General features: G+C 40.7%; 1 protein-coding gene across 1 annotated transcript in view; it reads right to left on the bottom strand.

Annotated features, from left to right (window-relative positions):
• Nucleotides 1-14,457, bottom strand: part of LOC131957269 (putative nuclear hormone receptor HR3) — a 65,753-nt gene that overhangs the window by 35,468 nt on the left and 15,828 nt on the right. The window contains exons 4-5 of the mRNA XM_059322003.1: nt 14,364-14,405; nt 7,422-7,490 (exon numbers count right to left, since the gene is read on the bottom strand). Of these exons, the coding sequence (XP_059177986.1) occupies nt 7,422-7,490; nt 14,364-14,405 (111 nt within the window). The remainder of the gene's footprint in view (nt 1-7,421; nt 7,491-14,363; nt 14,406-14,457) is intronic.

Here is a 14,457-nt window from a genome sequence, read left to right as displayed (position 1 = left end):
CTAGGTAGTGTGTCACTCCGTTTTATTTTATTTGCTAAAAAACGACGCGTTCTACGATTCCCATCTGGGCGTTGAGGGTTTTGACATGCTAGTAATTAACAACCCTATTATAAGCGTGGCATTTTATCAATAGTGATGTGATGGCCTTTGTAGTACAACAATTGTGGTCTTGATTTTTCAGTATCACACCACTCTATGTGAACATTTGGCACAACACCAGTATATAAGTAACTGGGAGAGTGAAAGGAAATTTGATTTCTTAATTTATAAGATTTACATTGAAATCTTTTCCTGTGTATTTAGCAATTTTTTTTCCTGTTAATTGAAGATTAGCAGTGCTTTCCTAAGAAATCATGTTTATTTTAATATCTAAACCCATCATAATCCGCAAATAAGAAGCGTTAATGCTAATCAGTTGTAGGAACTGGAGCAGTGCCAACAAAAGCTAACGTGTGCGTGGGGAAATAAGCTCACAAAACAATCAAGTGGAGAACCCCGGCTTCACAGTAAATGAGTACAATAAAGATTGTAATGGGAACAACTCGAAGACTGTGTTCTTAAAACAAAGCTTTAGTCTACCACTAAATATTTAGGACGTTTGGGTCGCTGCTTATAACGCCAATACATTGGGGGGGGGGGGGAATCGTTCATTAAATAGCGATCTAATACTATTATTATTACAAATGTAAATAAAATAATTCAAACTAATTATTTAAACTGTTTTTTATTTGGCTTTGATCAACCGTGATAGCTTCATAGTTTCTAGCCATTTCATCAATCGAGAAAATCGAGGACGACAAATTACAAGTGAAAATGTAAACAAACAAACAAAAACACAACTTTTCTAGCCTGGGCGGATACAAATCATGTACGACCTATCAGACAAAGAAACCACGAGGACGGTCAATGACCTTATAAGGACAGGACAATGTGCGGTAATAATTACATCAAACCTAAATATCTTCCCAACTGCTGACCGCTAGCACATTCACGTGACCACAGCGGCGACGACACCTAATCAGGGAGGCGGGTTTCGCTAATAACTGATTTACGCATATCAAATGAAAACTGCCCGTAACTCATCGGGTCAATGACCTGGGGTGAAAATGGCCAATTACGCAATCCACTGGTCACTCCAACGTGTGGCCGGCTGCCAACAATAAGCATTACTCGGCTGAATTCTACTCCCAAAGGTGGGTCGCCGCAGGACGAAATATGCCGTTCAACAAGCGCTAAGTTCAGGAGCCGCGAGGTCGTCGAACCTGCTTTTCCAGCGCGTCACGGATACTAGACACAACTGAGCTATCTGACTGGAATAAAACACTAGAGTTAAACCGCATTGGCTCTCTGCTGGTCGATGTGGTCAATTCCGGCCGGATTGCGGACTGTGGGTTAACTTTCTGTGCGGCAGCTTGATGATTGTAACCTTTTGGCACTGGTTAACGTCTTTAGCGCGGTACGCGGGTTGAATTGGGTTAATTTGGCTGAATTGTAACTCAAGTTGATTGCAATTACAGGATTTGGCTCCTTTGTGCCTCTACCAGCATGCGCGTCACTCGAATACCAGGGTTGTCATTTGCATGCTCGTCATTTAAACATCAAGTTTGAAAATCAATACATTTATTCTGATAGAGCCTAACTCAATTTAAAAAATACACATCCTATAGTATTGGCTTGAATAACAAACATTTGCGAATTAAGTAATCTACGTAATGAAATGGTAATGACAAAAATAACTGCAATATGTCAAAGTAAGAAAATCTTCTAACTAGCCTTATATATCCAATGTATATTTTTACATAGTGCAAGTTAGGGACACAGAACGCTCAATTAGTAAGTGCGCGCGCTACACCCGACAACGCCAACACTATAGAACCTTGGGTGTTTTTTGTTTGTTATTTTAATCCGAAGCCGGTATATAACAAAAATTTTATTTTTTATTTTATATGTCAAAGTAAATGTATAATTGGCACTCGTATAACCAGCTAATATCGCAAGATGATTCACATCAAGACCTAAACTTAACATTAAAGCAACGATTTGCCAAATATGTGGGTACGGCTAATCAATACCTTTATTTTAAAAACCACAACATACTTAACGTTTCAAAGCCAGATCTGACGAGTGGATAAAAATTATTAATTAATTAACTATACGAATGCGAACAAATAATAGCGTATAACTAAGGTAATGGTAGTTGGCACTGTGTTACCCGACACCACAGGACTAACCACATATTTGAACATTTCCCCCTTTGAAATCAGCCGAAACCAACACATTATATAGGGTCATACTGGGGAATAAAAGGGGAATAATTGAGCACGGTACGATCGGGGTTATGACCCTTTACTAAACGTCATCCCAGAGTTGAAGGAAAAAGGGGCAGGCGATTGGTGTTTGGAGTAGGACAACAAATATAAATGTCAGTAATTTGTTCGATTTTCGTCTGGATGAGGGTGGAGTTGTGAGAGAGGAGGGTCATTGTATAATGGATGAGGGTGATAATAAGATTAATTAATCCGGTGAATGGTCGGGGGGAATTAAAAGTATGGACTACTACCTTGAAATGGAACGGCGTGGTCGAATAGTAGAGCATACGACTGCTAAGTCTCGAGTTCGAGTCCGCAGAACGTCCCTGAGTAAACCCAACTCTATGGGTATCTAATTCACGTTAGGGAAGGTAAAGGAGGTTGGGTATGCTGCTGACCACAATATCGCTTCATATGCCGAGGTCACAGAAACAGGTGAACTCTACTTCACCTGCCCAAGGACCGTCAGATTTTAAATTGAACTTTGCTACCTTGAACCTTTTTATATATTTTACAAGTGGAAAAAATACCCAAAATCTGAAATGTTACCAGCTTTGATATCAAAACATCACAAATTTAACATTTTCTCAACAAAGGGCTAAAAATAGCTGGACGACAAACGTCCTTGACAACAAAGCCACGAGAGCTTACTGATCTGAGATAAACAAGAGAGAGAAAAACATGAAAACAAAAACTACACTCGTTTGTCTAGCCCGTCATACAAGAAAAAGTTGAGAATAATTGAATTCTCCGGAAGACGTAATCATAAACCCCGCCCCTCCCTCACCCCCGGGCTGGAGGGCGAGTCGTGTCGCGGGAGGAGCCTCATTCGATTAGTTATCTATACCCACGTGATGACCGTGCCGATAGAGCTGGGGGGGGGGGGAGCAAAAACTCCTACCCTAAGGAAATGCTCGAATCATGAAGGAAAGAATCGCGAGGGTTGAAATGTAGAACGAGATACGACTCACAGCGTTTCCAGCTGTTTGTCGAGAATCAATTTTGACGTCACTTCATATCCGGGTTACAAGATTTTTGTTTCTCAATTTTTCTAAAGTATTTTTCTTTTCTCAGTTTTCAAAAACCGAAATTTTAAATTAATTTATCTCTGCTCAGTTTTCAATCAAGCTTATATTAATTATTTTCCAATGCTCAGTTTTGAATAGTTTGTATTAATTATTATTCTCTGCTCAATTTTCACCGGGGTTTTTAAAAAGTATATTTACATATTTAAAAAAAACACACAGAGCAACTTTTCCAAACAAACAGTAGAAGCAGGGTAAATAAGACTAGGATGTGGAGCACTAGACAACCAAGACAGAAAACACCAAAGAATTAGAACAGCCATAGTATTTATGTCTATCTGTTGAAACTCTCCGCCCTAAAACCAGTTTGTACGCGTGTTTTTCCCCCACTAAAACTGTACTTTCGACTTCAAATCAGAATGAGACTTTAAACTTTTTTGTATTGATAAATACTAAATATTACAGTAATCCGGATGACTGGGGTTCAACAGAGAAAATATTTATAGCGCCAAGCAAACAGGAGGAAACCTCTTTAGCTGACCAAATATTAGACAAACAAGTGTCATCTATCCGTGGGTAAATAAGATTTAATTAGAAACAAATGTTCTCGTCATGTCCTCGGTACTTCTGACAGGATCGCATGATGTCGCTGTTGGTTTGGGATGTTGATCTGTTAATATAAATGTTGGACTGTTGATTCAAATGTTGTTGTTTTTTTTTTTTTTTATATTTAAGATGTAGGTCTAATGATTCAAATGTTGGACGGTTGATTCAAATGTTTGATGTTGATTTCGGATGTTTGTTGATTTGGGATGTTGGACTGTTAATTTGGGATGTTGGACTTTTGATTTGAGATGTTGGTCTGTTGATTAAAATGTGGGTTTGCTGATTTTGGGTTATTGTGCCTGTTCATCTGGGGTATTGGACTGTCGGTCTGTCGATTAGCTTAAAAATTATATTTGCTTCAACGTTTGTTTCCGTCGAGTCAACATATTCAATGTGATATCGCAGATATCACTTACGTAGCTTGGTATTTATAAAAGCTAATCGCTACAACAATATTATTTTTAAAACTACTTCACGGCAGTAGCGTAGCGAGGGGGGGGACATATGTCCCCGGGCGCCGACCTTAGGGGGCGCCAAAATGGGTTGGAAAAATGAAAGGTTGAGGGGGGTGCAAATCGAAATCTCGAGGGGGGGGGGGTGCAAATCGAAAGTTTGAGGGGGGGGGGGTGCAAATCGAAAAGTTTGTCCCCGGGCGCCGGGAAGGGTCGCTACGCCTCTGCTTCACGGGTCACTGAAAGGCAATATAGAGGCAGTGTAGAGGTTGGTTATTCTGTGGTGGTACCAATGGTAGGTTTACGGCCAGGGTTAGGGTAGCCAGATAAAAAAACAACGCTTCAATACGAACAGCTGGTGATGACAGAAGAAAAACCTAATAAACAGAACATAAACAGTTTGGTTCATCCAAGCCCTAGGAAGGCATAACTACAACAAAAGTAAACCATACACCATCTAACATCAATAAACACAAAAAATCCACAACTATATACTAAGTTGTGGGTGTCCAAAACAGATACCTTAAAAATATTCATTCATATAATATATATATATATATATATATATATATATATATATATATATAACCACCACCTGTCATCGCAATGAAAAAAAATATTTGCCATCACACCACATCTGTCTCAAACGATCTCATAAAAAAAAAACCGTCATTCCACCTGTTATACCCGTACTTTTTTTGCTTGACTGTATTCCAACTTAATTTCACATAAATAATACCGCCACCCTAACCCTATTTCAACAGTACCATCTTTGTACCACAACCGCTTAGTCCGACAAAATTTGTTTAACGGTCCATTTAACAGTTATTTGTAGCTTTGACAGTTCTAAAAGACGTTATACAATCTTTATATAAAGAAAATTGAACTTTTTTTTTCAAGTTCTTAAGCCGAGTCACCATTCAGATTATTATTTAAATCTTTCACCCGCCCCTACCAGCGTATAATGAAAACACCCCCCTTCCTCCCCGCGATCATGTTGGGAAACACCAGCAATCAGCCTTTAAATTGTGTTCACTTGTCAAACACTTGTTGGATTAAAGCCCTCCCCGCCCCCCTCGGTTCAAGCGGTAATACGGTTACTTTATTTCTCCCTATTCCTGACACGGGCTATGAAACGCCTGACAGCTGAAATAACGTCACGGATACCTTTGTGTGGGGTATTCACCCGTTATCTTTTCATCACCTATACCGTTACTGTTGCAATAATAAAAAAATCTTTCATTTAAAAAAAAACCGCCATTCTCACCCTTCTAACATCACTGGACAACGACGCCCATTTTTTCCCCACACAAGTTAGTTCCCACCTCGTCTCTCCCCTCTCTCCCGTATTTCTTGCATTGTGTCCATCTCTCTCCCACCAAACAAACCAGTGGCTTGGCTTGTTTCGTCCTCTCCCTCACGTCACGAGCCAACTGGCGAGGGCATTGACCGCTGTTGTACTGGTCTAAGTAATAACGACACATTATTTCCCAGGCAGCTAGTCCAGCTTAATCCCTGACCAGCCCCACCACCACACCCACACATACACACATCCAGCATCACACACAGCCTCTGTACTGTCTAACAACTCAAAGAAAAAAATCCTCGCCGTATGAAACAGAAACGGGAAGAAATAAACATACGCCAAGCAGCCAGTTGAAACACAACGGCGATAAACAACAATCAATAGCGGCGGCGACTATTTCTGTAGGGACCGAGGCTTGGCGAGTAAACATGCCATTCTGAGAGCGTCACATGGAGATAATTGCTGCCATTAGAACAAACGCATGCGCCAGGAGAATTTTAGACGGAGAAAAATGATTTTGTTGAAAGTAATGTGAGAACAGGTTTAAAAAACTCGAGCTTTGTTTTATTAATACATATTTGATAATGCCAAGTACTATACAAAACAATTACGTTATATTCATGACATATACAATTATACGCGTTATATAATCCACGTAATTGAAAATCAATAAATGTATATTTAAGCCATATGTATACGAATTTGAATTGTATTTACCCTATATGAAATCAGGTATGGTAAATTCAATCCGTAAGCATTAAATTAAGGTATATTCATTCTATCATAAACAGACAATTAAGCGAATACTCACTTCATTGTAAATTACTGACCCTCTTCTGTTAGCCATAACACACATAAACAAAGATGGAATAGTTGAGTAAGATATTTACGTTCAAATCTAACAATAACCCTGCTCTATAAACTACCCCAAGCCTAAACCTTTAAAAATAATTGACGATGTAGATTCGAGCTAAACCAATTAAAAGCTACAATTAATCATTGATAGTTAAATGCATCCCCGTGTTAAAATGAAATGACAATGTAGAAAGTATCGAAGAAATAGAAACATCACAATACAGGTATAAAGTAAGAATTAGAGGGAGGGAGGGGGTAGACAAAAACAAGTAGGGGTCACCGAGTACAACAACAAAAACAAACCCTCCTAGCTGGAGTTGGGGGGCCAAGGCTACAGAAGGCAGATGAGCATCTTCGTATCCTGGATACCCCGCTAAACGAAGGTCCGATTGTATCAGAGAGATCGATAGGACGGATAGACATGGCTAGATGAGATGGTGACGTGGGTGGGGGAGGGGAAGAGAGATCTACTCTCTCACTCTTGGTGGATGGTTTAGACTTTATAGCAGAATAGATCAACTTTTGGTGGATAGTTTTGACTTATGTACAGCAGAATAGATTAATTTATGGTGGATGATTTAGACTGATGTAGACTTATGTATAGCAGAATAGATCAACTTATGGTAGAAGATTTAGATGTAGTGAGGTTAATCAACCATTAGAGGATATTTTACTTAGGCAAATGTAGGTCCACTTTAGTGGTATATGGTGAGAGAAAATGGTTTACTGTGATATGTTTGGAAGATACAGTTTAAGTATTTCTGCCATAAAACACTAGCTATAGAACAAGAGGACAGGTTTAACTTAATGAGGATAAAAGAGCTGATGTAGACGAGAGACCTATGTATGATAAGACTAAGGTACTCACCACGTGTATTTGACACTCGGGTCTCGCCAGTGCTCGGTACTGGAGGCGAGAACTGTAGGGATGTTTCCTCTGGGGGAAAGAGAAAACAATGTTGTTAGTTAGACATAGCCCAGGGTACAACTAAAACGGCTCTGTAAACATATGACGTTGTAATTACAACTACATTGTGAACACGGTTAGTTTTAACTGCAACTAACGAATTCCAACAACACTTTAAAAAAAGAAGAAAAAAGGCGTTTGGGCGAAAGATTGAGAAAGAGCATTTTTTTCTTTACTGAACCGGGCATCTGGGTTCGAATTCTAGTCATGTTAGGACCTCTTCCCCACCCCTCTCCAACAAGCAGCTAAGAGCTGCGAAGGTGTAACTGTATTGGTCCAGCAGTCTCTTATTTTACTTGTTTTTTTTCAGGCATCGTACGATAGGGGTCATCCATTTTTGTGGACTTTTATAAGGAAAAAAGTGGGTTTTTTTTTTTTGGGGGGGGGGGGGGGGTAAAAAATCCAAAAAAAATTGTGGACGTCATTTGAATGACCCCCTACGACGGGTGGGGTTTGTGTCCCCTTCAGAGCACGCCCAAAGGGGGAAAGAAACATAAAAAGAAACCCTGATTATGTAAATTACGATATGCACTTCAAATGACCCATGGTTCCTTTAGTTCTTTAATGTCAGCGGTTTCTACAAAGCAGATTATAATATAACAAAACGAACATTGTTCTGTGTGCCACGGCACACTTACTGTAACCCGATGAGAAGACATGGTAGGGAAGGGGGAGACTCAAAGTCTACTGGTACAACTACACACCACTCTCCATAAATCAGATCGGATAAATCCTTTCAACTAAGTACCTATGCAGTCAAACCCCTGTAAATTTAGTGACAAAAACGGCGACTGCTGAATGGAGTGCAGCTGAATGAACGTAAGATGCATTAAGATGTCGCGCTAGTGGTTTACATGAATGGGAAGATATCTAGTCATAAGCTATTGATTAACGCCCTCTTTCAGATCTATATCAGGTGGGGGAATAGGCAATTAAACAGCCAGCTGACATTTATGGTTTGAGGTGGTGGAGGGGGGGGGGGGGGTGGTAACGGATGTTGACAGGTGAAGTGGTAGCGGTTTTAACGTTAGAAACGTTCGAGTTCACGGTCTGATACAGTTGTAAACACGGCACGAGGTGGGCTGTGGGGGTACGGTGGCGCTTGGTGGTCTTGGAGGTATGGTGGTTGGGGGGACTGTGCGACGTGCTGCTCTCGGTAGATCTGTAGAGCACGGTAGGCTGTATCTCGAGAAACATATGGTAGTTCATTCAACGTAGAGCATCGTGGTTTGTACGAAGTGGTGGTGTATATGACATTAAAGTATGTAGGAGAAGGTGGTCTTCAGAACATGGTGGTCTGTAAGATATGTTGGGCTTAAAGACATACTGTATACAACCTATGATATGGTAGTTTATTCAACGTCGGATATGGGGATCCGTATAGCAAGTTTTTCTGTAGGACTAGGTTGCCACTATACCCTGCACGACTAGGTTGCCACTATACCCTGTAGGACTAGGTTGCCACTATACCCTGTAGGACTAGGTTGCCACTATACCCTGTAGGACTAGGTTGCCACTATACCCTGCACGACTAGGTTGCCACTATACCCTGCACGACTAGGTTGCCACTATACCCTGCACGACTAGGTTGCCACTATACCCTGCACGACTAGGTTGCCATTATACCCTGCACGACTAGGTTGCCATTATACCCTGCACGACTAGGTTGCCACTACACCCTGTAGGACTAGGTTGCCACTATATCCTGTAGAACTAGGTTGCCACTACACCCTGTAGGACTAGGCTCCCACTATACCCTGCACGACTAGGATGCCACTATACCCTGCACGACTAGGTTGCCACTATATCCTGTAGGACTAGGTTGCCACTATATCCTGTAGAACTAGGTTGCCACTACACCCTGTAGGACTAGGCTCCCACTATACCCTGCACGACTAGGATGCCACTATACCCTGCACGACTAGGTTGCCACTATATCCTGTAGGACTAGGTTGCCACTATACCATGTAGGACTAGGTTACCACTATACCCTACAGAACTAGGTAGCCACTATACCATAGATCAGTTGTTTTTTTTCTGCCAAGGTGCAACTGGACTCATCCTGGTAATGTAGGCTTACAAACGCTACTGAGCTGATAGTTACACGTCATCACAATAAAGCACGGACGACTTGGGACGAAAACCCTCGCCATTTCGTAAGTTTTAACGAGCACCACAAGCAGCAACACCGTCTTCTCTTGACAAACACAACAGATGCATGGCTCAGTACTCGCCTCCCAGACGTTATTAGAGCACCGAGTTAATTTGTTTTATTATACAGTTATTATAAGAATTTAAATGATGGAGATTAAGCTCTTGATTTCGTTAGTGTAATCATCATAGAGAGCCCTACAGGCACAGTTTTTTAAGGGTGGGGATAGAGGAGTGGGGGGGGCGAGGATATTTGTCAATTTTTGCTTTTCTGTATTAATAGGTTGAAAACGTATCAACTTTTACTAACTTGGAACATAGATCTAAAAGTTAATAAGTGAATGAAACCTCGTCGAGGCACTCGCTGTTGACCAAAAAATACAACCCATTAGCTTACACTGGTAATGGGTGGAGGAATTGGTTGACTTATTCACTATACATTAGATATGATAATCGTGGTGAGTAGTTATACTATACACAACTCGAATGTCCAGGTATTATCATCAATAATTTCTAAAAGTGCCAGCAATATAGAATATACTTAACTGGGAACTACTAATCGACTTGTACCATAGATTGTTGACCGTGTACTCTTAAATCTATTTTGAAGCTTTATTGGGGTGGGTTGAAGAATAGGGGGGGGGGGGGGGGTTGACGAACACGAAAAAAAAAACCGCTTGAGATTTGAGATACACCGTAGGCTTGTTGGCAGTTGCCCTTTCAAGCCCGTGCTAATATATCGGGTGTTTGACTAGCCGGACCGAGCCTGCGGTCGAGTTCGTGTGGGTGGCGAGGGGTACGCGAGCTTGTCATAGCGAGGGCAATTTCACATTGAGATTTAGATAAGCTTTCACTTGTCGTTAGATGGGCTGATAAGGGAATGTTGTTAGTGTAGTGAAGGAATGTTAGTGTTGGGTGGGAGCTCGCTCGAACGTCGAAAGGCAAGAAGAACGAAGGGGGAGGGGGTGCCTGGACATGTTCATCATACTCATGATGTTGAAAAACATTGATAAGTAAGTTATTCGCCCCTGGCAACATTAGGTTAACACTGCTTTCGGGAACAAAGTTTAAGTGTAGTTTACATCAATCAACTTTATTTAGTGACTAATGACATTTGCAAATCCATTTCAGCATGTAACAAGTTATCAGGGGGATAAGCGTGAGAGCTCTAATATCCCACATCTTCTCGCTATTTTTTTTTTGACGGTTTCTTGTTACATTACTTTTAAAGATACTGCATTATATTACAAACCGTTTTTCACAATTCTGTACACTGTTTTGTGTGTATTTTTGTCTTCTTTACAAAAGAGACTGCGGATCAAACGTAGATTAATTTAAAACTACATCCGTCTATTACAGCGCAAGAAGAAAATGAATGAAGGCCGATGTGTGATTGTACACCATCCTGCCCTTTGGGCTTGTAATCCGTGTAAAGATGGGCTTTACAAAAGTTGAAGACAGTAATCTTCAACCGGACAAATAAATGCATGAACCATTAAAAAAAAACGCTGGCCTTCACGATAAATAGCTTGCTTCAACAATCATCATCCGAAAAACAGGGGGGGGGGAGAAAGAGACGTAAACTATACGATTCACGAAAGCCCAACACGCTTTATACGAGCATTTCTCATTAAGCCCCAAACCAAGCGAAAGGAAGACATGTTACCAGTAGCAACGCCTTTACTTCTAGAATAATCTACATCTTTTCCACCCTCCATTTTTTTTTACAACTCTCCGTAAATAATTCATCCCTTTCTCTGGATCATCCCTCCCTTATTTTTCTCTATGACAATAAACGTCTTTATCTCATCCCCTATCTCTTCTCCTCATAAGTCTCCGCCTCTTGCTGTCGCTATCCTCATTTCCTGTACGACGCTATCGATTGTACTCTAGTCAAAGGATATACCTTCATCGTCTTCAGCCCACAGCTACACATATGGTTCGCCCCACTCTGTTTGATACACTTTCTGTACAATCTATACTATATAATTACACTAACATACTATGTTTAAGGTACTTCAAGTTGAGCCGAAAACAGTGAAACTACTTAAAGCAGATTTAAACCCCCCTTCCTAATCCACAAAGCCAGACACCCCCTCCCCCTTTTCACCCTAGCATAAAACGACAGCATTAATTTCCACCTGGATATAATTATAATTGCATATTTTAAAAATTTTAATAAGTGATTTTTTTTTGCATGCCACCGTCTTATTTCTTGCCCCTTGACGTCATTTATCGATGATTCCCAAGGAAAGATTTTTATAGGATATATTTACTGTTATTGTTTAGTTTTGGTAGAAATCAAATTATATAAACAATCCTCCCCTTTTTTAAAAAATAATAACAAGTCCGAATGTCAGCTAAAATATTTTCTATTGACACTTGTTTTTCTTGAAATAAATAAAACAAGATTTCCCGTTACGAAAACACTTTGTCATCCCCCCTCCCCCATTATTTTCTAATCAAAAGCAAGGACGTGAACAAGACAAGACGGCCCTCGAGTTCATCTATTGAAGTTGTTGACGTGGCGGTGTCCTCGAGTGAGTTTTGACGAACGGAGCGAGCCTCCACGAGGGAGGAGAGCGCCGAGTGGTGTTTAGCGCTGCTGCAATTAAAAGATCACTCGAGAGAAAGAGAAAAATACAACCATCGTTAAATATCTGACATCAGCGGGTCTTGAGACTACGGGTAGAGGTGAAGTCAACAAGCCACAGGACACTAGGGTGAAATGGGCGGACAGGCGTACCTACATCCTGATTAGGTCAATGACCCTTGTTTTCACCTGTGATGTCAACTTAACTTAATATTTTGTAATTGTCTGATGTGTTCACATCCCACCTCACGTGCGGTGAGTATGTATCTTGTCAACAAGTTTCAATCAAAACAACAGGTCTACAGGTGTGTACAATTAGTCTACACGTGATCCTCTTTCGGATTCATGTACAAAGTGATTTGATTTTTATGGCGAATCAATCTTCGATCTCCGGCTATGCGAACGAGGTTTTTTTTATATCAGTTTCTGAGGTTGAAGTTAGATTTAGGGTCAGAATTAGTATTACTTTTTTGGTTGAGGTGTTGGGTAATGATAATATCTGAGAGGGGGGGGGGGGGTATTTTAATAACTGTTAATCATACAATTATTTGTATTTTACTAAAATAAAAGTTAAAAATAAATCTTCAGGATTAGCTTGACTTTTTCTAATGTGTTAAATCTTTTTTGTATGTCGGTTTATAAATACAACAATGTGTATGTAACTGCCAAATCCAAGAACATGTGTATTTTCAATTGGTCCGATCATTTCAATGGTTCCCAGAAAGATGTGCAACGGAAAAAAGCGCAAAACAAAATGCGCAACGGAAAAAAGCGCAAACAGAAAAAAGTGAGATCAAATGTGTGCGCAAATTTCTGTGTGCGCTTTTTTTTGGTTGCGCAATTTTCTGTTTGCGCTTTTTTCTGTTTGCGTTTTTTCTGGTTGCGTTTTTTTCTGTTCGCGCTTTTTTCTGTGTGCGTTTTTTTCTGTTGCGCTTTTTTCGGTTGCTCATCTTTCTGGTCGCCATAGGCAAATGTGGCTGAAAACTGGACAGCGGATGTCCGAAGTTTTATTCACTATGGCTATTTCGCTAGTGAGAACGCGAGCTATGCAAATATCACTGTTGTTAGGGTTACTGTTGGGTATTGGCAAAATCGGTTCAAAATTAAGGTGGTAATACTGGGGGATGGGGAGATTTTCAATGAGTTCTAAACGCTGTAACAAGTACCTATCTTTTTTTTAAAATGAAATCTTCAACCACAGACTTACAATGAGGGGGGGAGGGAGGGGGGCGGCTAGCAATTTTGAATACTCTAATTTAGCTACATCTTTTGATCAATATACGAATGTGTAAAGAATTCGCGAATTGGCCTCAAGTAATACTATGGTTTCAATGATGACACTGTAGAGGCTACAGCCCTTCATACTAGGCTACCGTGTAAGCTATTGGGTTGCAGAGCAAGCCATTTGGGGCTACAGTGTAAGGCATTGGGCTACAACTCAAGTCATTTGGGCTACAATGTAAGTCATTTGTGCCGCAGTGTAAGGCACTGGGCTACAACTTAAGTCATTTGGGCTACAATGTAAGTCATTTGTGCCGCAGTGTAAGGCATTGGGCTACAATGTAAGTCATTTGGGCTACAATGTAAGCCGTATGGGCTACAACGTAAGTCATTCGGGCTGCTGTGTAAGGCATTGGGCTACAACTTAAGTCATTTGGGCTACAATGTAAGCCGTATGGGCTACAAAGTAAGTCATTCGGTCTACAGTGTAAGGCATTGGGCTACAATGTAAGTCATTTGGGCTACAATGTAAGCCGTATGGGCTACAACGTAAGTCATTTGGGCTACAGTGTAAAGCATTGGGCTACAACTCAAGTCATTTGGGCTACAATGTAAGCCGTATGGGCTACAACGTAAGTCATTCGGGCTGCTGTGTAAGGCATTGGGCTACAACTTAAGTCATTTGGGCTACAATGTAAGCCGTATGGGCTACAACGTGTCATTCGGGCTGCTGTGTAAGCCATTGGGCTACAATGTTAGACACAGGCTATTAGGTTAGACATGTGTTAGTAAGTGTACATGAACAGGTTAGCGGTTAGCGTTACATTAGAACACGCCCAGACACAGGTCTGGTTGAGGATAGAAAGAGCTAGGTTTACCTGTTGGCGAGTACTGGACAGAATGAGGCAAATTAGCGTCATCTGAAACACACACCAGAATAACATTGGTGATACTTCAACATTAGCGCAAGTT

This window comes from Physella acuta, unplaced genomic scaffold, assembly GCF_028476545.2.
Source record: "Physella acuta isolate Inbredline_101_S28 unplaced genomic scaffold, ASM2847654v3 ptg001228l, whole genome shotgun sequence".
In the NCBI taxonomy this organism is placed as follows: domain Eukaryota; kingdom Metazoa; phylum Mollusca; class Gastropoda; family Physidae; genus Physella; species Physella acuta.
The sequence above is the reverse complement of the archived record's forward strand: the minus strand, read 5'-3'. Positions and strand labels throughout refer to the sequence as shown.